Genomic DNA, 23,839 nt, shown 5'->3' with positions numbered 1-23,839 from the left:
GTATTTTTAATGTCTGATTTTGTAAGTAAGTAGTTTTAAGTGAGGTGAGACTTGGGGGATATGCAAAGCAAATCAGACTCCTGAAGGGGATACAGTAGTCTGGAAAGGTTGAGAGCCACTGCTCTAAGGCCCCAATCTTGCAACACTTTGGGTACGTCTACAATACCCGTCGAATCGGCGGGTAGCGATCGATCCATCGGGGATCGATTTATCGCATGTAGTGTAGATGCAATAAATCGATCCCCGATCGCTCTCCCATCGACTCCTGAACTCCAGAAGTGCGAGAGGCGGAAGCAAAGTTGACAGGGGAGGTGTGGTCATCAATCCAGTCCCATGAGGATGCGATGTAAGTAATTTTAATTCGATCTAAGATACGTCGACTTCAGCTATGCTATTCCTGTAGCTAAAGTTGCGTATCTTACATCGATCCCCCTCCCTAGTGCAGACCAGGCCTTACATGTGCTTAACTACCCTGAGTAGCCTCACTGATACACCTAATTGTTCAGTTAGGTATCACAACACTTTCCACACCACTAATACGTGTTCTTCACATTACATGGCTTTTCAAACATCAATTGGTTTTCAGAACCATCTGTCTTTTTCTCATAGAAGTTTCTTAACGCACTTCATGTGAAAGACAAGTGTTATCCAACATATTTCATAACGTGTCATGGCAAGTTTCTAGACTTCTGATTAAAACATTCCCATGTCTCACCTGACAATGGCTCCTACACTACCTGATTTGTTGGTACAGAGTCAGCTTGCCTGCTAAAACCTGAATAAAAGTGAATTGCCAAGGTTTGCAAAATACAGGGAATTAAATCCGGAGCTCTGGCAGTAAAAGAATTTTCTTAGACAGACTGAAAACATGGGGGAATTAAGGCAAAAATAAAAATACATGAAAAAATAAGAGAAGCTACTCAGACAAACTTAGAAGGCATGATTTCTGATGGTTAGAATCAGAATCTGAAATGAGGACCAGCTCTACTATTGATTTGTTCTGTAACCTCATGCTAGACACTTCACATTTGGGCCTCAATTTCTCCCGTTGGAAAACTGGGACAATACTTTCCTTACCTCAAAGGCATTTTTCCAGACATAATGCCTGAATGAAAAGGCACTACAAATGAGCAAAGTAGATAGCATACTGCCACAATTTGGGATGTCAAATATTCGTTTGCTAGAAGTTCGTTTCTGTTCACTGAAATGTAAACTAACTGTGATTCTTTACATACCCAGCAGAAAATTAGATTTATGTTCACCAACTGGGTGCCTGGATTTTGTAGCACTTCAGTGCAGCAGCCTGGAGATACTGTGTTAGCTTCATTTAATTTCAAAAATTCAACATTTTTCATGAAGCAAATATGAAAATAAATGCAATCACTATCAAAGCGCCAATATTTATTTTGTTATTAAATTTAGTTTTATGCAGTCTACATATTCACTTTCTTGATGTGCCAAAGATTTTTGTAATGACAGTGCACAACTGCACTGTAGAAATGGCCAAGGGGAAGCCACAGGGTTTTGACAGTTTGGTAAGCACAGATGAGGCTTCTGGCATCTGGGAGGCCCAAGAAACAGTCTGGGATTGCGGGTTTAAGCACATCAGTTGGCTGCTTCTACTAAAATGATCAGCAGTGAAATAGATCATTTAAATAGCTATTTTAAACATTGTTAGGTTTTTGAGTCAATACCCCATTGTGACAGATGGGGAAGTTAACACCTCATAAATCTTGTTCCAGAGTGTCTGCAGACTCAGGTAGATGTCACAAAGTGGTGAAATTTTCAGATTTTTTTTCATTGTATACATGCAGGTTAGAAACTCCTCCCAAAAATCACGGAAGTTGGAACTAAATTTTGTGGCAAGGAGTGAATTTGAAGGCAAATTCTGTGACTGAACAACACAGATACTCAAGGGTCTGACTAAAGGACAGTATATTTTGTTATTCCACATTCTGCTTTATTGGATATTAAAGAAAAAAACAATTACTGAGCCAAAAGTAGCCCACACCCGCAGCTTTAGCATGGAGCTTTGACATATGGAGACTGTAGGTTCTAGCAACTTGATGTGATCCTCATCTAGATTAAGTTTGAGCTCCCATCAATAATACTTATGTATTTTTGAGTCCTGACCTCAGTGACATACTGTCACACAAAAAAATTGCTGTTGAAGGGCATTTTATTATTGGCAATGCCAGGATCATGCCTTGTCCACTTTTACTCCATGAAAGACTATATACTATCTGATAAAATAAATTGTCCATTCCCCTCCCAATATGGGGAACAAAGCTCCAAAAACACAAGAACGTCTGTGCTGCCAGTTTAATTAATCATGATTGCTCTTTCCCTGACAATAGATTTCAGTAAATACAAGAAGGTTAAAAGATTAATTACCAAGGTTAACTGCATTTGTGCTCACCTTATAGCACCTGTATTTGTAAAGCACAACGAGGAGAATGGTCATGACAATGATGACACTGATCATGATGGCAGCATTGAGAATAGAGTTCAGGGCTCTCTGTCCCACAGTGTCTGTGTCTTCCGTGAATGGAGTGTAGATACTACAATACAGACCAAAAAAAAAAATGAAATTCCAATACATATTCCACATGAATATTTTCTAGATAAAAGCTCAGGATCAATATGTAGATATTTAAAGCCAATTTCCCTCTTGACATCTCAGTACTTATCTTTCAAATTAAAGTTACAGAAGTGAGAGTTATTTTCTGCTTAATAAGAGAGCAACCAACATTTAAGAATTATTTTATTTATAGCAGCGATTCTCAAACTGTAGGTTGGGACCCCAAAGTGGGTCGTGACCCCATTTTAATGGGGTCACCAGGGCTGGTGTTAGACTTGCTGGGTCCCAGGGCCAACGCCCTCAGGCTTCAGACCTGTGTGGCAAGACTCAGGTTACAGGCCTCCCGGGCTGAGCCCTTGGGCTTTGGCTTTGGTCCCCCCACCCGCGATAGTGGGGCTCGGGCGGGCTCATGTTTCAGTCCCCACTCCTGGGGTCACGTAGTAATTTTAGTTGTCAGAAGGGTCGCGTGCAATGAAGTTTGAGAACTCCTGATTTATAGCACGCAAGTAAATGTGAATTAGGTCACACTAAGTATATTTGGGCTTTGTACATACATCATCTAGTGGATATTCAGTAAAACGCAATCTGAAGATAAAAATGAGTAAAGAAAGGGGAGGAATTAGATTTTCTGTTCTGTGGGAAATTCCATGAGTTAAAAAAAAATCTATTCCAAAAACAGAACAAAATCAAAATTTTAAGACTTCCTAATTCTTAAATTCAAAAATAGTAATTTCAGATCACAATGTTTCATTCCGATCTAACATTTTAAAAAATTGAATTTTTTGCAATATCTGTTTTGAAGCCACAAACCAAATATATTGTGACATTATCAAAAAGCTGTCTAAGTTTTTTTCCTCCAAAAATGAATATTTGTTAAATTCAACATGTTTCCACAAAATATTCCATTGGACAGCGCAGATCTGTTGAAACTGAAAGATTTAGTTGGAAAATTCTGGACAGCTCTTGATAATGTATTTCTTTCTTTCTCAACAAGCAACATAAACAAACCTGAACACTGGATACATATGAATGTTCATTAAGCTCTCATTTTTCATCGCTAATGAAGCTTTAATTTCTAATGGAGTGCAATTTTCATGGCCTGTGCTCAGAATTAAGTTCATATCACATAAACATCACATAAGAGGCACAAACTATTCAGTCAAAGGCCAAGATTCAGATGAAAGTAATGGTGAACAAATTATCTTGAGAGATGTGCTTCTATAAGGGAGAGTTGAAATTAGAGAGTTGAAATTATTGGCAAAGCAGCAAAGAGAAACTTCAGGTTTCACCATGGTAAGTCCTTTAACTTACGCAAGCACAAGAAAAATTGGGCTGATCTGGTAGGAGAAACCAGTCTGGATCAGACTCCAGGCTGACAGGAGCTGGGAACAATGCTGAAAGCAGGGCTGCTGGATTCCAGAAGGACCAGCATCAAGCCAGAGCTTGGGCTGGAGGAAAGGTCATTGTATAACATAGGCACTTGAAGATGTGCAGACACATAGTAAAGGAAAGGATCCCCAGAAGACCCAAACCAACAAAGACAATACAAAAAAACAGAAGATTTGATACATACAGCTGTCCATCCTTGCGTGTATAAAAGCTGACAGACTTGATGGTTGCAACAACTACCACCATGCAAAGTGTGACAGGTGCAAAGAGCATAATCACATGCTTTGCCCCATATTTCAATGTCAACTCCTCATCTTCTTCGTCCTGTTCCACCACTTGCTGCGCCCTATTCTGTGGCTGCCCATTAGTTTCTGATTCAGGGTTGTCATTGCGCCTTCGCTCACTATTATCATGGCGTCGCCTTTCACTGTTGTCATTCTGCAAGATAAGTAATCCCATTTCCATAAGCATCTGTTTGCAACCCGTGTTCTGTATGCTAGGCCAAGGAGGCTATGGAGTTGGGTATGTACACTGTACTATTTACCCGGCTACCCCTCTGGTACTCTCTATCAGTGTTACAGGGGGTGGACAATTTATGAGTTTACTCTGTATAAGCTTTATTCAGAGTAAAATGGATTTATTTGGGGTTTGGATCCCACTGGGAGCTGGGTGTCTGGGTGCTGGAGATAGGAAACCTGCTGAGCAGTTTTTGGTTAAAGTCTGCAGCTTTGGGGGCATGAACCAGACCTGGGTTTGTGTTGCAGCAGGCTAGAGTGTCTGGCTCAACAGGGCAGGGTTCTGGAGTCCCAAGCTGGTAGGGAAAACGGGCTCAGACGTAATTCCAGCATGTCAGGTGACGGTCCCAAGGGGGTCTCTGTGACCAAATCCGTCACAGTGTTCTTAAAATGAACAACATATGCTGGGTCATCATCCAAGACTGCTATAATATGAAATACATGGCAGAATGTGGATAAAACAGAGCAGAACACATACTATTCTCCTGCAAGGAGTTCAGTCAAAATTTAATTAACACTTTTTTTTTTTAAACATGCGTCATCCTCTGGAATGGTAGCCAAAGCATGAAGGGGCATACAAATGTTTAGCATATGTGCCACATAAACCTTGCAATGCCAGCTACAAAAGTGCCATGCGAACGCCTGTTCTCACTTTCAGGTGACTTTGAAAAGAAGAAGCCAGCAGCATTATCTTCTGTAAATGCAAACAAACTTGTTTATCTTAGCGATTGGCTGAATAAGAAGTAGAACTGAGTAGAACTGTAGGCTGTAAAGTTTCACATTGTTTTGTTTTTGAGTTCAGTTATGTAACAAAATAAACTTACATTTCTAAGTTGTAGTTTCACAATAGACAGAATGCATTATGGTACTTGTATGAGGTGAATAGAAAAATACTATTTCTTTTGTTTATCATTTTTACAGTGAAAATATTTGTAATAAAAATATAAAGTGAGCACTATATGCTTTGTATTCTGTGTTGTAATTTAAAATCAATATGTTTGAAAATGTAGAAAAGCATCCAAAAATAGTTCATAAATTTCAATTGGTGTTCTATTGTTTAACAGTGCGATTAATTTTTTTAAATACGATTAATTTTTTTGAGTTAATTGCGTGAGTTAACAGTGATTCATCCACAGCCCTAATATAAAGGAATATTAGAAACTCCAAAACAGGACAAGTTGTTAAAACTGATGTTAATTTTGTCCAATAGCATGGATTTGTCTTCTACATAAACTGAAATTACACAAACTAAAGGGCCTATTTTTTTCCTTGGTTGGAGATACTGTTGAGGCATGAGCATCTGAGGGCTGGTCTACACTACGGGATAAAATCGATTTTAGATACGCAATTTCAGCTACGTGAATAACGTAGCTGAAGTCGAATATCTAAAATCGATTTACTTACCCGTCTTCACCGCATGGGATCGATGTCCGCGGCTCACCATGTCGATTCTGGAACTCCGTTGGGGTTGGTGGAGTTCCGGAATCGATATAAGCGCGCTCAGGGATCGATATATCCCGTCTAGATTAGACGCGATATATCGATCCCAGAGCAATCGATTTTAACGCGCCGATACGGCGCGTAGTCTAGACGTGGCCTGAAAGCAGACCTTAGCCCAAAGTTTGTAACAACTGCAACTTCTTACACTATTACTGAAGATGGTGACAATGTGACATTTATGACACTTTTTGCATGAAAGTCCCATGAAAATTATTTTGAAACCAGTCTTTATGCTGTTTACATGCACTACACTACACTGAGAAGAATCTATCATTATTAAAACTGGAAAAAACTCTACAGATCAGTCTGGCATTTCATTCCCAGTTTTACAATTTTTTAAAGAAAACTGACGTATGAATAGTAATTAAAAAAACCGGTTACCTACCTTTTTGTAACTGTTGCTCTTCAAGATGTGGTGTTCATGTCCATTACATATTGGGTGTGCATGCGCAGTGTGCACGGACTTTGGAAACTTTTTCCCTTAGCAGCTCCCATCAGGCTGGGAGGGAAGCCCCGCCGGACTGGCACCTCATGCTGGTGCACATATACCCCTGCCGACCCGACTCCCACTTCTGTTCCTTCTTGCTGGAGAATCCGACAGAGGGGAAAGAGGGTGGGAAGAATAATGGACGTGAACAACACATCTCGAAGAACAACAGTTATGAAAAGTTAGATAACCGTTTCTTTTTCTTCAAGTGATTGTTCACGTCCATTACACATTAGGTGATTCACAAGCTTACCATAGGAGGAGGGTAGGAGTCACGGAACAATTGATTGAAGCACAGCCCAGCCCTGCCGACCGCTGAGTCCTCTCTGGCCTGTTGATGGACTGCGTAGTGGGCTGTGAATGTGTGCACCGATGACCAGGTGGTTGTTTTACAAATCTCCTGGAGTGGAACTTGCACCAGGAAAGCTGTTGAGGACGCTTGAGCCCTAGTCAAGTGAACCATGATCGCCAGGGCCGGCACCTTGGCAAGCTCAGAGCACGTGCAGATGCAATCCACAATCCATGACGATATCTGCTGCGCTGAGACCAGAAGCCCTTTCATTCTCTCCGCAATGGTGACGAACAACTGTGTCGACTTGTGGAAAGGTCTAGTTCACACCAGATACAACACCAGAGCCCTATGGACATCCACAGTATGTAGGCTACGGTGACTCGGGTCCGTGTGTGGTTTGGGAAAGAACACTGGGAAACAAATCTCCTGTCTCATATGAAATTGCAAGACTACTTTCGGGAGGAATTTAGGGTGTGGCCTAAGTTGCACTTTGTCCTTATAAAAAACTGTATAAGGGGGCTCCAAGGTGAGGGCCCTCAACTTGGACACCCTCCTTGCAGAAGTAATGGCCACCAAAAACGCCACCTTCCAGGAGAGGTGAGCGAAAGAGCAAGAGGCTAGGGGCTCAAAACGGGGGTCCCATAAGCTTGGTCAGGACCAAGTTAAGGTTCCAGGGAAGGACCGGAGGCCGTGAGTAGGGAAACACCCTCTCCAGCCCTTTGAGAAACTGGGCTACCATGGAGTTGGAAAACACAGAATGCCCCGACTCCCCCGGGTGAAACACCGAAATGGCAGCCAGATGCACTCTAACTGAGGAGGGGCAAGACCTTGATGTTTAAGGTGCAGCCGGTATTCCAGGATAACTGGAATGGAGGCCTGAAGTGGCTGTATATGCCTTGGTTCACACCAGCAGGAGAACCTCCTCCATTTAGTGAGGTATGTCGCCCTAGCGGAAAGTTTCCTACTGCCGAGGAGAATTTGTCGCACTTGAAGAGAGCATTGGCTCTCCATCGCATTCAACCACAGAGTTTCCATGCCATCAGCTGCAGAGTCTGTAGGTTCGGGTGGAGCAGGTGGCTGCGGTCCTGCGTCATGAGATCCTGGTGCAGGGGCAGGGCAATTGGGTTGGCTACTGGCAGCTCCAGCAAAGTTGTTAACTAATGTTGGTGGGGCCAAGCTGGGGCGATGAGAATCATTACTGCCTTGTCTCTGCGAACTTTGAGGAGATCTCTGCCTTTCCACTGCTCCTGCTCATCGACATACTTCAGGCTTCCTCTCCAAAGGATCCCAAAAACATCTGCGACTGAGCCTGGTCTGTGATTTTGGAAAGAGCAAAACTGTGGGCATTGACTGTTGTCCCTGGTGACAAAGAGACCCATTTGGGAAAATCCCCACTTCTGGAAGATTGATTGCAAGACATCCAGTCTCATCGACCATTCGTGCATGCGGTATGACCTGCTGAGGCAGTCCACCAGCTGCTCCCCCGGGAGGTATGATGCTACAAGGTGTACTGAGCGTGCTATACAAAAGTCCCATAGAAGAAGGGCCTCTCGGCAGAGGAGAAAAAATTGGGCTCCATCCTGCTTGTTTATGTAGAACATGGCAGTAGTGTTGTGCCAGAATGGTCACGCTGTGACCTTCTAAAGCAGTGTGAAAGGTTTGGCAGGCTAGGCAAACCACCTAGAGCTCTTTCACATTGATGTGGAGCAACATTTTGTCCCTGGACCTTGCATCCGTAGATCCCCCAAGTGCACTCCCCAGCCGAGGTCTAACGCGTCTGCTACCAGCGTCAGCATGGATTGCAGTGCGGCAAAGGGGATCCCTTCACAAACTACCTGCTGGTTGAGCCACCAGTGCAAGGAGTCCAACACCTGGGCAGAGACTGTCACTACAAGGTCTAAGGGGTCTCTGTCCGGGTGATATGACTGAGCTAGCCACAACTGCAAAATCCTGAGCCGCAATCGAGCGTGTCTGACTACATGGGTGCAAGCCATCATGTATCCTAAGAGCTGCAGGCAGCATCTGGCCGTAGGGAACTTCAGCACTGAATCTACGGCACACTGGATGGCCAGAAATCTGGATTCTGGGAGGCTTGCCCGTGCCTGTACCAAATCCAGGACTGCTCCAATGAATTCCAGCCTTTGCATAGGTATCAAGGAGGACTTGGGCATGTTGACTAGAAGGCCTAGCCTGCGGAATATGTCCAGTGCCTCCGCCACATGGGAACAGACTTCCTCCTCGGACTGACCCGTGAGAAGCCAGTCGTCTAGGTATGAGTATACTCAAATTCTCCTTTTTCGTAGAAAGGTTGCCGCTACCGACATGCATTTTGTGAACGGGGGGGGGGGTGCACCAGGCCGAAGGGTAGAACCATAAACTGATAATGGTGTTGGTTTATAGTGAACCTCAGAAATCGCCAGTGAGTGGGATGAATAGCGACGTGAAAATACACATCTTTCATGTGAGGGCAGCATACCAATCCCCCAGATCCAGGGACAGAAGAATAGTGCCTAGGGAGACCATGCAGAAGTTGACCTTGACTAAGAATTTGTTGAGTCCGTGCAGGTCTAAAATGGGTTGAAGACCCCCCTTTGTTTTGGGAATAAGAAAAGAATGGGAGTAAAACCCTTTCCCCCTTAGATCCCACGGGACCTCTTCCACTCCCCCCACCTCAAGGAGCATCTGTACCTCCTGCATAAGGAGTTGCTTGTGAGAGGGGTCCCTGAAGAGGGGCAGGGAAGGGGGGTGGGAGAGAGGGAAGGAGGAGAACTGAAGCATGTATCCCACTTGTACCGTGCATAAGACCCAACGGTCTGATGTTATACGGGACCACACACGGTAGAAGTGGGACAATCGGTCCAGGAAACATAGGGAAAAATCCGGCAACTGGCTTGGTACGCTGTCCTCGAGCGCACCTTCAAAACTCTTGCTTGTTGCCAGGTTGGGGCTTGCCTTGCCCTGGCCTTGGCTAAGCGTGTTGTTCCGCCTCTGCCTGTTGTCTCTGCCTCTCCTGTAGGCTCCTGCCTAGGGCGGGGCTGGTACTGTCTTTGCTGAGTCGGCTGGGGCTTGAAAGGCTTCCTCTGAGTCACCGGGGTGTGCATTCCCAACGACTTGAGGGTTGCCCGGGAGTCTTTGAGGCTATGTAGCCTGGTATCCGTTTGGTTCAAAAAGAGACCAGACCCTTTGAAGGGTATTCTGGACCTCTGGTGAAAGGCCTGACGCCTGCAGCCATGCCGAGTGCCTCATCATCATTCCTGAGGTGATTGTTCTGGCAGCTGCATCCTCCGAGTCGAGAGAGGCCTGCAGAAAAGTCTTGGCTACCGTCTTTCCTTCATTCACGAGGGCTGCAAACTCAGTCTGAGAGCCCTGGGGCAAGGAGTCTTCAAATTTGGAAACTGCCATCCAGGAATTAAAATTGTGTCTGTTTAGGATTGCCTGCTGGTTCGTGATCCTCAACTGGAGGCCCCCAGAGGAACAGACCTTCCTGCCAAATAGGTGTAGACGTTTAGCCTCCTTGGCCTTAGGAGCCAGGGTTTGCTGACCATGTTGTTCCCGTTCATTGACTGCTGAGATGACCAGTGAACAGGGGGCCGGGTGACAGAAGAGGAAGTCGTATCCCTTAGAAGAGGCAAAGCCTTCTGCTCTACGCCTTTTGCTGTTGTTTGGGCATAACTGCGGGCATAGCTGAAGCAGCCTGAGTCCACCTCAGATTTCGTGGACGCCAACCTGGAAGGCCAAGATGGTGCCACAGAATGATGCCGCCGAGGGGCTGGAGAACAGCTTCTTGCCGACCAGTACTGGTACCAATACTCCTGGGACCGGGATTGTTGGCTTCTGCTCGGGCCTGGGGATTTCGATCTTGTGTTGCCTTGGAGCCAGTCTGGTGATGGTGCTGGGGAGCAGTGGCCTGGCTGGGCCGGTACTGTATGCTGGCTGGGAGCTGGTGCCCTCGAGTCCTGCTGGGTCAGGGGCAACTGCGAATCTGCAGAGGCTGAGCTCGACCAGGACCGACGCCGGGAGTGGTGCCGGGATGGTGACCTCGATTGGCGCACCATTGCCGGCTTGTCTCTTGACGGCACTCTAGGAGATGGTGCTGGAGGGTTCTCTTTGGCAGAGAGGGAGCTTGCCACCGACAACTGAATGAGGTCCTCTGTCACCTCAAAAGTGTCTGGTGTGGAGGGCTGTTCTAGGAGCTCCTCCAGCCCTTCCTCCGCACTCAAGGCGCTTAGCCCGAGGCTCAATGGGCTCTTCGGTGCTAGAGCCGCCGGAGCACTTCCCGGGGCAGCACTTCACTTTTGAGCACCCATTTGCTTGGGCAGTACCGGCTTCTTATGCAGGGAGCGCCCTCAGCTTGAAGGCTGGCCCTTCGACCGTACCAGTGAGTCGTGGGGGTCACTAATTGGCATAGGCTTGTGGCACGTGGAGCAAGCCTTGGGCCTGCGGCATGCCCGGCAGCCCAGGGCTGGTGCTGGAGACAACTTCCAACACCTAAACAAAGAAAGCTTAACTATCTATTATTAAGAAGTGCTAACTACTGATAACTACTAACTACTGATAACTATTAATTGCTGATAACTATGATAAGGGACACTCGCAAGCAAGAGATAGAGAGCTGTTCCAAAGCCGCCATGGACTGTAAGAAGGACTGAAGTGGGGTCGGATCGGCAGCGGTATATATGCACTAGCATGAGGCGCCACTCCAGCAGGGCTCCCCGCTGGCCCGACGGGAGCCATTAAGGGGAAAAGTTTCTGATGTCTGTGCACGTAGTGCGCACACACCTAATGTGTAATGGACGTGAACAATCACTCGAAGAAGAATCTCAGATACTTCTTACATTTTTTAAAATTAAAAAGAAGTCTCATGAGGAATAAATTTGTGGAGTGAGTATATCGATTTTTCCCCCTACAAAAAGGAATTTAGTTTAGATCAGCACTCTCCAAATTTTATAACACCCTTTCCCTAACAGATCTTTCCCTAATTAGATCATCCCTGCCAGGGGTTTGTCTCACCTGTTCTTAAAAACCTCCAATGATGAAGATTCCACAACCTCCCTAGGCAATTTGTTCCAGTGCTTAAACACCCTGTCAGGAAGTTTTCCCTAATAGCCAACCTAAATCTTCCCTGCTACAATTTAAGCCAATTGCTTCCTGTTCATCCTCAGAAGTTAATGAGAACAATTTTTCACCCTCCTCCTTGTAATAATTTTTTATCTACTTGAAAACTGTTTTGTTCCCTCTCAGTCCTCTCTTCTCCAGACTAAAACAATTTTTCAATCTTTCCTCACAGGTCATGTTTTCTAAACCTTTAGTCATTTTTGTTGTCGTTCTCTGGATTTTCTCCAGTTTGTCCACATCTTTCCTAAATGAGGCACCCAGAACAGGATGCAATACTCCAGCTGAGGCCTAATCAGCACGGAGTAGAGCGGAAGAATTACTTCTCATGTGTTGCTTACAACACTCCTGCTAACACATCCCAGAATGACGTTCACTTTTTTTTTGCAACAGTATTACACTGTTGACTCATATTTAGTTTGTGATTCACTATGACCCCCAGATCCAAAGGCGCCAACTGCATGGAAGCTCCAGGGCTGAAGCACCCACAGGGAAAAAATGGTACCCACCAGCAGCCCTATCAGCTCCCCTCCGATCCTCTCATGTCTTGCACCCGCTGGCAGGCCCTGCAGATCAGAGCATTCCCCTTCCTCCCCCCTGTGCCTCTCACCTGCAGCAAACAGCTGTTTCATGGTTTGCAGGAAGCTGGAGGGAGAGGAGCGAGGATGTGGCGCGCTCAGAGGAGGGGGTGGAACTAGGCGCAAAAGGGTGGGAAGAGGCGGGATGTGGCTGGGGCTTTGGGGGAAGGGGTGGAATGGGAGCAGAGCCCAGCATGGAGCCAGGGGTTGAGCATTCCCCAGCACTTTTAAAAGTTGGCACCTGTGCCCAGATCCCTTTCCGCAGTATTCCTTCCTAGGCAGTCATTTCCCATTTGGTATGTGTTCCTTCCTAAGTGGAGTACTTTGCATTAGTCCATATTGAACTTCATCCTATTTACTTCAGACCATTTCTCCAGGTTGTCCCGATCATTTTGAATGTTAATCCTATCCTCCAAAACACTTGCAACCCCCTCCCATCTTGGTAACATAAGGTCAATATAGCCCGGTATCCTGTCTTCTGACAGGGAACAGATAATCATCAAGTGATTACCCCTTTCGCCCATTCCCAGCTTCTGGCAAACAGTTTGTGGTATCGTCCACAAACATTGTGTGTGTACTCTCCATGTCATATTATCTAAATCACAGATGAAGATATTGACCAGAACCAGACCCAGAACTGATCCCTGTACTTGATATGCCTTTACAGCTTGACTGTGAACCACTGATAAGTACTTTCTGGGAATAGTTTTCCAACCAGTTATGCACTCACCTTATAGTAGCTCCATTTAGGTTGTATTTCCCTAGTTTGTTTACGAGGTCACGTGAAACGGTATGAAAAGCGTTACTATAGTCAATATATACTACATCTACCGCTTCCCCCCCATACTCAAGGTTTGTTACCCTGTCAAAGAAAGCTATTAGGATGGTTTGACACAATTTGCTCTTGACGAATGTATGTTAACTTATCACCTTATTATCTTGTAGGTATTTGCAAGCTGATTGCCTGATGAAGCAGTTTGTTACTTACAGTATTGCACAGGTGGTTGTCAGGGAAGTTTTCTGTCAGCTGCCCATGCTGGAACTGAGGTAGGTGTGCAGATAGCTCTGTCATTGAGACAGCTCTGTGGAAACCAATTATTGCTACACAAAACAGATCTTTCCTCCTGAGACACTGCAAGGAAAAGCAGATGTGTTAAGATTCCATATCCACCAACTCTTTAAAAAAAAATCTTTCATAACTCATGTAGACACAGGATAACCATTTCTCCTGCTTCTCTTTGGTGCCTTTATCCTCACACACAACTATTTCAAATTTGATGACAATATATATCCCCAGATCAGTGGCACCGCTATGGGCACCCGCATGGCCCCACAATATGCCAATATTTTTATGGCCGACCTAGAACAACACTTCCTCAGCTCTCGTCCACTCACGCCCCTCCTCTACCTACGCTACATTGATGACATCTTCATCATCTGGACCCATGGGAAGGAGACTCTGGAAAAATTCCACCACGATTTAACAGCTGTCCATCCACCATCAACCTCAGCCTGGACAATCTACAGGGAGGTCACTCCTACACACCATGGGTGCAATAAAGTGATGGTCACATTAAACCCTCACCTGACAAACATACTGAATTCTATGCTACTTCACACGCATCCAGCTTCCATCCGGCAATCACACGATCATTGTCTATCAGCCAAGGCACTGAGGTACAACCGCACGACTGCTCTACCTCAGACAGAGAACCAACACTACAAATCTCCATCAAGCTTCCCAAAATGAAAATACTGCAGGAGGAAATAAGGAAACAGATCAACAGAGCCAGAATATGTACCAGGAAGCCTCCTACTGCAAGCAAACCCAAGAACGAAACCAACAGGACTCCACTGGCCATGCACATTACAGTCCAGCTAAAACCCTTAACGCATCATCAGTGATTATAACGCATCTGGACAATGATCCCACACTTTCACAGGCTGGGTGGCAGGCCTAGTCCTCCACCAAGACAACTGACAACCTGATAACATATCTCACCAGTAACTGCACACTGCAGCACAGTAATCAGCTCAGGAACAATCGCATGCAACAAACTCAATGCAACTTGCCCACATATCTAACCAGTGACACCATCACAGGACTAACCAGATCAGCCACACATCACGTCATTCACACTCACATCCCCATGTAATATATGCATCTATGCCAGCATGCCCTCTGCTATGTACACGGGCCAACTGGACAGTCTCTACGGAAAAGGATAAATGGGACACAAATCAGATATTAGGAAAAATGGCTATACAGAAAACCTGTAGGAGAACACTCAAACCTCCCTGGCCCACGTTATAGCATGCACTTAAGGTGGCCCTCCTCCAAAGCAAAAAACTTCCGGACCAGATTCAAAGCAGAAACTGCTGAGCTGTCAGTTTCAATCTGCAATTTGACACCATCAGCTCAGGATTAAACAGAGACTGTGGATGGCTTGCCAACTACAAAAGCAGTTTCTCCTCCCTTGGTTTTCACACCTCAACTGCTAGAACAGGGCCTCATCCTTCCTGATTTAACTAACCTTGTTAGCTCTGGCTTGCTTGCATATATATGCCTGCCCCAGGAAATTTCTACTACATGCATCTGACGAAGTGGATATTCACTCATGAAAGCTCATGCTCCAAAATGTCTGTTAGTCTATAAGGTGCCACAGGATTCTTTGCTGCTTTTACAGATCCAGACTAACAGGGCTACCCCTCTGATCTTTGGTGATGTACAACCATGCTACGTTTTCATGAAAATCTGCCCTATGGGGATTTCCCAGCACAAAAATAAAAAAATTATCAGAAAAGTCAGTCAGCCATGAGGGTAAACAAAAGAAGCGCCAAGTGTAGGATTCTATAAGTCATTGAGAAAGAGGATAAATTCTTTATCTCACTTTGAGCAATTATGCAAACATTCATTGCACATTTGTTCACAATGTAAACAACATACTTGTATTTTAGACTGCAGAACATCCTCCTATAACTTTCCTTAGCCTCATTACCTCACACCATATCCCACAGCCAAGTAACAGTAAACCACATGCAGGATTCTTCACTCTTGGTTCACTCATTCTCAGGTTGGAGATCTCTCAGCCTCTTGATGCAAGTTTATAGTTTTAAATCTTGACATTTGAAAAACTGAAATTTGACATATAGCATTTAGTATCTTTAATGCTCTGGCAGTTGCTTGGAGGTACACAAAACAATACTTCCATTCAATTACTAAGCACAAAAACCTTCAGCAAGTTTTCAAGTATTAATGCATATTCACATCCCCTAACAGATAGCACTTGGGCAAATCAACTCAAATGTGCCATGCATAATATACAAGTGGCAGCCCCAGTTATTACTTAAAATCTGTGCAAGCTCTAATGCAAAAAGAATAAGATACATATGAATTAATCTCTCCCTCTCCTCTCCCACATCCCCACCCAACAGCTAAGTACTAGAGGCAGGAAACTGGACTGTAAAAGCCAGGACACAGGAAAATAATTCAGTACGAGTTTTAGAGAAAACCAAGTGACAAATGTAGGGGTGCTGTTTAATAAATAATATTGTATCTGGATCTCTCACTTGCTGAGTGTTTCCATACCATACGTGGAAATTGACATTTCTCCCTAGAGGTCTGTCTGGGTAGCAGAGTCTATCCACCTCAGGAAAGAGACAGGAAACCGTTTCTAATAATGACTTCCACTTAATGGTCATTAAGAGACAATGCCAGAGTGATTAGCTCTAATGGTTCCAGCCTGCTCTAGTAACATAGGAGGTAAGTCTATCTAAGGCAGTGGTCACCAACCAGTCAATTGTGATCAACTGGTCGATCCTAGATGATCTTCCAGCCAATCACGATCTCTGGCAGCAAGGCAGGCTCCCTGCCTATCCCGGCCACACACCGCTCCCGGAAGCAGCTAGCGCAGCCCCACAGCCCAAGGTGGGGAGGGAGGGGAGAGGACAAGGGTCTCCCTCCACATGCTGCTCCTGCCTGCAAGCACCTCCCCTGCAGCTCCCATTGGCTGGGAGAGCTGCAGGGATGGTGCTTGCAAAGAGGGGCAGCGCATGGAGCCATGTGACCCCCAGCCCCTGGGGCGCATTGGCCCCTTCTGGAAGCAGTGTGGGGGTGGGGTAGGCAGGGAGCCTGCCTTAGCCTTGCTACGCCCACCGCCGACCAGGAGCCGCTGGAGGTAAGTGCCGCCTGACAGGAGGCTGCACCCCAATCCCACAGCCCACTCCCAGACCCAGCAACCCATACCCCCTCCTGCACCCCAACCCCCAGCCGAGTCCTCTTCCAGAGCCTGCACCCCAGACCTCCTCCTGCTCCCCAGCATGGAGCCCCCTCCCAGAGCCAGACCCCCAAACCCCTTCCTGCACCCCAACACTCTGCCACAGCCCTGTACCCCCTCCTAGAACCAGCACCCTGTATCCCCTCCGACACCCAAACTCCCTCCTAGAGCTTGCACTCCTCACTCCCTCCTGCATCCCAACCCCCTGACCCAGGCTCAGCCCAGAGCCCCCTCCCACACTGCAACCCCCCCGGCCCCAGCCCAGAGCCTGCACCCGCCCCTCAACCCCAACTCCCTACCCCAGCCCGGTGAAAGTGAGTGAGGCTGGGGGAGAGCGAGCGATGGAGAGAGCAGGGCAGGGTAGATCCTGGGTGTAAAAAGGTTGGAGACCACTGATCTAAAGCTATGTGTACACTAGCACTTTTGTCAGTAAAAACTTTAATTGGGCGGGGTATGAAAAATACATCCCCTCACCAAGTGACAGAAGTGCCGGTGCTCTCCTACTGACATCGCTACTGCTGCTCTTTAGAGGTGGTTTAATTATGCCGACAGAAGAGCTCTCTCCCATCGGCATAGAGCGCCTACATGGGAGACCTTAAGAGGTACAGCTGCAGTGGTACAGTTGTCTCGCTGTAAGGTCTCTAGTGTAGATATAGCCTAACTGAAGGTTGGTCTACACTGGGAACTTACATTAGCATAGATAGCTGCATCTCTCAGGGGTGTGAATGTTCCATACTCGTGAGAGCTGCAACTATGCAGACCTAACCCCCAGCATAGGCAGGGCTAGGTCGATGGAAGAATTCTTCCATTAACCTAAACACCACCACTTGGTGAGGTGGATTAACTGTAATGACAGGAGAACCCCTCTCCCCCATCAGTGAAGGTAGTGCCTAGCTGTGCCACTGTAGCTTTTTAAATGGAGACAAACCCTAATGTGCATCTAGGCTCTTGCTTTTAAAATCTCTTCCTCAAGGGTCATCTCTTCACTACAAAATTATGTCGACCTAGGTTATGGCAGCATACAGTCCCTGCATTTATTACATCGTTTGTGCATGTCCATCCTATGCTCCTTGTGTCAGCGGTGCGCATCCTCACCAGGAGTGCTTGTATCAATGCAGAGTGCAATGCACTCTGGGTAGCTATCCCACTGCGCAATTCACCACGATCCAGCACAGGGTGTTTTGGGAAATTTATGCAATGCCTCATGGGACAAAATGAGTCATGCAGAGGTGACTGGGAGCATGGATTCAACTTCCCATAATGCAATGTTCTCTATCCCATAATATTTAGTGCCTCTCTTCAAAAATCCCCGCAAATCCACGTCCCTCCTCACTGTTTGCCATCTGTGACAGAAGCATAGATCCTGCACAGCTCTGCACTGTTGTGATGAGCTTTGCGAGAATGGGCCGCCTGATCCTGCAGTATTTGCAGAGCTGCAACAGAAGCCACAGGGAACATGACGATTCCTTGGAGGCTAGATTGCTGTGGGACATAGAAACAAACAATTCAAGGTTGTTGGCAGCATTCAGGAAACAGCTGCAGATGGCTGAGTGCTGGTTCTGGGCCCAAGAAACAAGCACTGACTGGTGGGATCGCATTGGCATGCAAGTTTGGGATGACTAGCGGAGGCTGCAGAACTTTGGGACGCGCAAGGCCACACTTCTGGATTTGCATGGCGAACTCACCCCAGCCCTTCAGCACAGGGAGACCAAAATGAGAGAGACAGTAACAGCTGAGAACCAAGTGGTGATTGCACCGTGAAAACTTCCAATGCCAGATTGCTACTGGTCAGCTAGAAATCAATTTAGAGTTGGGACACCAACCCTGGGAGCTGTTTTGATGCAAGTGCACAGGGCCATTAAGTGCCTGCTATGGAGGACTGTGACTCTGGGCAATCCACAGGACGGTAATGGATGGTTTTGCAGCAATGGGCTTCCCGAACTGCAGTGAGGCAACAGATGGCACACACATCCCTATTTTAGCACCAAACCACCTTGCCACAGAGTATATCAATAGAAAGGACTACTTTTTATAGTTATGCAAGTGCTGGTGGATCACCAGGGATGCTTTACCAACATCAGTGTGGCTGGTCAGGGAAGGTGTATGAAACGAGTATATTTAAGAACAAATGGCTGTTCAGAAAGGTGCAAGCAGGGACTGTTTTTCCCGACTGGCGGATTACCACTGGAGATGTTGAAATGCCAATAGTGATCCTGGGAGACTCAACCTACCCCTTCCCCCAGGGCTCATGAAGCCGTACACCGGCCATTTGATAGCACCAAGGAGCACTTCAACTACAGGATCAACAGGTGTGGAATGACAGGTGAATGTGCTTTTGGCCAGTTGATGGGTCACTGGCATTGCCTACTTACGAGACTGGACCCCAGTGAAAAAAAATATTCCAATGGCAATAGCTGCCTGATGTCTCCTGCATAACATCTGTGAAGCCAAGGGGGAAAGTTTCCGCTGGGGTGGAGGGCGGACATGAAGCAGCTGTGTCTGCTGAATCTGAACAGCCAGATATAAGGCCTATAAGAAGAGCTCAGCGCAGAGCTATATGGCTCAGTGGGGCTTTGAAAGACTGTTTTAATAGCAAGCCAAAGTGGTGTGTGTAGCTGTAGTGTGCTCTGCCTGGCTTTGCTCTCTTGCTCACTGGAGTAATCGCTGAGTGGCATGAAAAAGCGTCCTACTGATGTGGAAGAAATAAGGCAGCCCTCCCAAGAAGCCTTCAGCAAAGGATTGCAGACTACCCCCAGGAAAGTTTAATCAAGATTTCTATGCAGGATTCACAGGACATCCCAGTGCACATAAACCAACTGCTCCACACAGCCCCTTGCGTCTAACTCTAGAGGGAAATGAAATGCAGATAGCAACTCTACCTCCCTTGGTTGTTTCACTACCTCTTCTAGCACAAGTAGCACAAATTTGCTACTGGGGGTTCCATCCCTGTAATATCAAAGCAAACTACATATTTACCAGAGGTTCCTTCCTCAGCATCATGACTGCCCGTGCTCAACTGTCAGGATTGGCCTGGTGAAGTACAACATATGTCCTGGCTCTCACAACTGGATCCCCCAGTTGCCTCTTTCCCATACTCTTCTTCCTCTTCCTTGTCCACTTCCTCCTCCTTGCTGTTCATGGCAGGCGCCTGTGACTTGGGCTCCTCCAAAGTACCCACCGGGCTCTTGGAGGTGGTGAGGTCTCTGCTGATGGCACGAATCTCTTCGTAAAAGTGGCAAGTGTGTGGCTCTGCACCAAATCGATCAATAGCCTCCCTTGCCTTCTGGTGCAAGTCTTTGGCTTTCATGTGGTAGTGTGGCTGGTCCCTCTTGTAGCCCTTCTCCCACATGCCCCCAGCAATCTACTCACAGATGTCAACGTTTCTACAGCTGGATTGGAGCTGTGCCTGCACAGCCTCTTCTCCCCACAAACCCAACCTAACTTTGTGGTGCAGACCAGGCCTAATGCTTTGTTAAGCTACTAAACAAAAACACTTGGTTTTAAGAAGGCTCTTGGCCAATATTACTGATCACAGGTTCCTGAAGGGAAGAAATGTAGTTGCCCCAAACCCACTTGGACCTGCTGGGCAATAAGAAGTTGGTATAACATACTAAGTCCCGGTCTGATCATCACAAGATTCCACCTCAAGACAGATAAGGGAAAAAGACCGAACACGAGATGGGGGTGCACTTAGAAAGACCTGAACGTGACATCAACAGTGAGAGAAACTATCTAAGAAAAATGAAAGAGTAGCAAGGAATCCATAATAAAAGGGCATTGTCTAATCTGGGTCAAACTCATAAAAACAATCTTTAATAAAATCTAAATCAAATACAAATGCTTCAAAAATGTTTAGCAACAAATGAAAATAAAATTGTTTTAAATACAAATGAACAGAACCCGAAATGAACCACTTCGCTAGGCGAAGTGGTATAGGGTTTGAGTTTTGAGGAACATTGGTCTACCTTCTAGAGGGAGAGGAGGCTGTATAGTTTGGATGGCCTCTACCCCAGGAAAAGAGGAAACCATCTCTTGGGAATAGGTTGGCTAGAAATGTCAGGGGGATATTAAAATGACAACAAAAGCAGAGGGTAAAAGGAGGCTAGAATCAAGATGTCAAGAACAGCACTAACCAAGGAACCAAAGGATAAGGAGAAAAGAAATTATTTAATTGCCTAAATACCAGTACGAGGAGCCTGTATAACAAACAAAAGGAATTGGAATTGTGCATTTATAAGCTTATATTTGATCTATTTGGTATTACTGAAACCCACTGGGATGATTTGCACTATTGGAATGTTAAAATCAATGATTTTAACCAATTTAGGAAGAACTGAGTGGAGAAAAGGGGAGCAGGAGTACCACTATGTCAAAAATGGCATAATCTGTTTCTGAGTCACTGATCACTCAGAAGAAAATTACCTTGAATGCTTATGGATCAATGTCCTCACACAGGGGTCGGCAACCTTTCAGCAGTGGTGTGCCGAGTCTTCATTCAGTCACTCTAATTTAAGGTTTCGTGTGCCAGTAATACATTTTAATGTTTTTAGAAGGTCTCCTTCTATAAGTCTATATTATATAACTAGACTATTGTATGTAAAGTAAACAAAGTTTTCAAAATGTTTAAGAAGCTTCATTTAAAATTAAATTAAAATGCTGATCTTACGCCGCCAGCCTGCTCAGCTCGCTGCTGGCCTGGGGTTCTGTTCACCTAGGCTGGCAGCGCAGGCGGGCTAAGCAGGCCTGCGGCTGGACCCCAGACCTGGGGGGTGGTTCAGGGGTCAGGGCGAGGGCTGGGGGGGTAGGGCAGAAGGCTGGCTGTGTGGGGGGGGGGTTCAAGGGTCAGGACAGAGGGCTGGGGGTGTGGGGGGGAGGGCAGAAGCTGCTGTGGGGGGGGGTTCAGGGTCGGGCAGAAGGCTGCGGGGGTCAGGGCAGAGGGCTCGAGGTGTGAGGGGGGTTCAAGGGTCAGGCCAGAAGGCTGGGTGTGGGAGGGATGTAGGGCAGAAGGCTGGGTATGTGTGAGGGTTCAGGGTAGGGGGCTGGGCGTGTGTGGTGATGCAGGGCAGAAGGCTGAGTGTGTGTGGGAGGGGTCAGGGCAGAGAGCTGGGGGGCGTAGGGGATGCAGGGCAGAAGGCTGGGGGGGGTTCAAAGGTCAGGGCAGACAGTTGGGGTTGTGGGGGGTGCAGGGCACAAGGCTGAGTGTGTGTGTGTGGGGGGGTCAGGACAGAGGGCTGGGGTACTCGGCTCGTGAGGGTGCTCCCAGCCCCCTGCCCTAAGTGGCTCATGGCAGGGGGCTGGAAGGGATATGCCCTGTTCCACCCGCTCCCCCAAGGCTCTGTCTCTGCCTCCTCTACGGAGCTGTGTACATGCTGCCGCTCTTCCCCGTCCCCCTCGCAAGGACCATCGGCTGATTGGCACAGGGAAGGAGAGGGGGCGGGGCAGGAAAGCACCACACTGGGGGAAGAAGCGGGGGAGGGAGAAGCTTGGCTGCCGCAGAACCAAGCTTCTGCCTGCTGCCCCCACAGGGGAGAGCAGTGGGGCTGAGGGCTGGGACCGTGGAAGCGTGCCACTCAAAATCAGCTCGTGTGCTTTGTTTCGCACACGTGCCGTAGGTTCCCGACCCCTGTCCTAACACAGAGAAGATGGAGTATTAGCTGGTGTCTACCACAGGGCATCAAATCACACTAGGGAACAGAATGAACACTCCTATCTATAATGTGTAAGGAATAAAAGAAATGCATAATCTTGAGGGACTTCAATTTGAATGATATAAGCTGGAGATCTCATGCTGCCAGTGCTAAAACATCGTTGACATTTCTAAATGTTACAGATAATAATTTCCGCCTAGTCTTGACAGGACAAAGGGAAACTGATCACAGAAGTAAAAATTAATGGTAGCTTAGGTACAAATCTTTGTGACTTGATTACATTTATAATGGGCAAACAGAATAAAGTCCAAACCATAAGTACCTACATGGGAAACAAATATTTAATACTGGGTTCTTCCCTCTAGCAAAGGAAGGTATAACACGACCCACTTGTTGGAAGTTGAGGATAGCCAAATTCAGACTGGAAATAACGAGGGCCCTACCAAGCCACAGTCCATTTTTGTCAATTTCACGGTCATAAGATTTTAAAAAAAGTAAATTTCACAGTTTCAGATGTTTACATGTGAAATTTCAGGGTACTGTAACTGTGGGGGTCCCTACCCAAAAGGGTGTCATAAAGCTGTTGTGGAGGGGTCATGGGGTGTGCTGGGGGCATCACTTTTGGGGGGGCAGGGCTGGCCTTACAGGTAGGTGACCAGCCAGGGCCTCCTACCGCATATCTGGCTCCAGCCGCTAGTCTCGGCAGGGCTGGGGATGGACAGGACTTCCTCTTCCCCTGCACAGGCCACTCCCAGGTCAAATCCAGCTCCAAGAACCTCCCAAAGCTGCAGCAGGAGAGGGGCAGGGGTCCTTGCAGGGGCCAAGAAAGTCCTGTCCCTACCCAGCCTGGCCAAGATTAGCAGCTGGATAGCAGTCCTTGGCTGGGGCACCTCCAGCCCTGCCCCTCTCCTATACTAGCCAGATATCACAGGGGAAGCCAGATTTCACTGTCCACAATGCATTTTTTATGATTGTTAAGTTGGTAGGGCACTAGAAATAAGACTTATTTTTTTAACAGAATGTGTAACTAATCATTGGAACAATTTACTAAGGGTTGTGGTGGATTCTCCATCGCTCTCAATTTTTAAATCGAAATGGGATGTTTTTCTAAAAGGTATGCTTTAAGAATTATTTTGGGGAAGTTCTATGGCCCCTGTTTTACAAAATGCCAGACTAGATAACAGTAGTCCCTTCTGGCCTTGGAATCTATGACCCTAAAATGTTTGAAGGCAAAATATTACAGTACTGAGAAGAACCTAGAAGTGAACACGTATAAGCAAAACCGACTATTTTCCTCATCAAAATGCAAAAAAGGTGCAGTGAGTTACAGTCATGGTAAATTTAATTGTAAAAAATTTTTACATTTACTCATTTAAGTTATTAGTAATGTGTAAACAAATGTGTTTCTTTGCAACACTATTAAGTCAAGTGTCTCTTTACATTAGGACAGAAAGGAAAGT

At 46.5% G+C, this 23,839-nt stretch overlaps 1 protein-coding gene across 6 annotated transcripts in view; it reads right to left on the bottom strand.

Annotated features, from left to right (window-relative positions):
• The window catches only part of PSEN1 (presenilin 1), a 67,582-nt gene that overhangs the window by 33,187 nt on the left and 10,556 nt on the right, over nt 1–23,839 (bottom strand). For 4 of the 6 annotated variants that reach the window (XM_075065422.1, XM_075065421.1, XM_032781366.2 and 1 more), the window contains 3 exons: nt 13,443–13,586; nt 4,155–4,408; nt 2,420–2,561 (listed from right to left, as the gene is read on the bottom strand). In XM_075065422.1, coding sequence (XP_074921523.1) covers nt 2,420–2,561; nt 4,155–4,408; nt 13,443–13,526 — 480 coding nt within the window. In that variant the 5' untranslated portion in view covers nt 13,527–13,586. Of the gene's footprint in view, nt 1–2,419; nt 2,562–4,154; nt 4,409–13,442; nt 13,587–19,707; nt 19,935–23,839 lie in introns of all 6 variants that reach the window. The other 2 variants (XM_032781363.2, XM_032781364.2) reach the window with 1 other exon arrangement.

Source organism: Chelonoidis abingdonii, chromosome 4, assembly GCF_003597395.2.
Source record: "Chelonoidis abingdonii isolate Lonesome George chromosome 4, CheloAbing_2.0, whole genome shotgun sequence".
NCBI classification, from domain to species: domain Eukaryota; kingdom Metazoa; phylum Chordata; order Testudines; family Testudinidae; genus Chelonoidis; species Chelonoidis abingdonii.
Note: the sequence above shows the minus strand (reverse complement) of the source record. Positions and strands in the feature narration are given on the sequence as shown.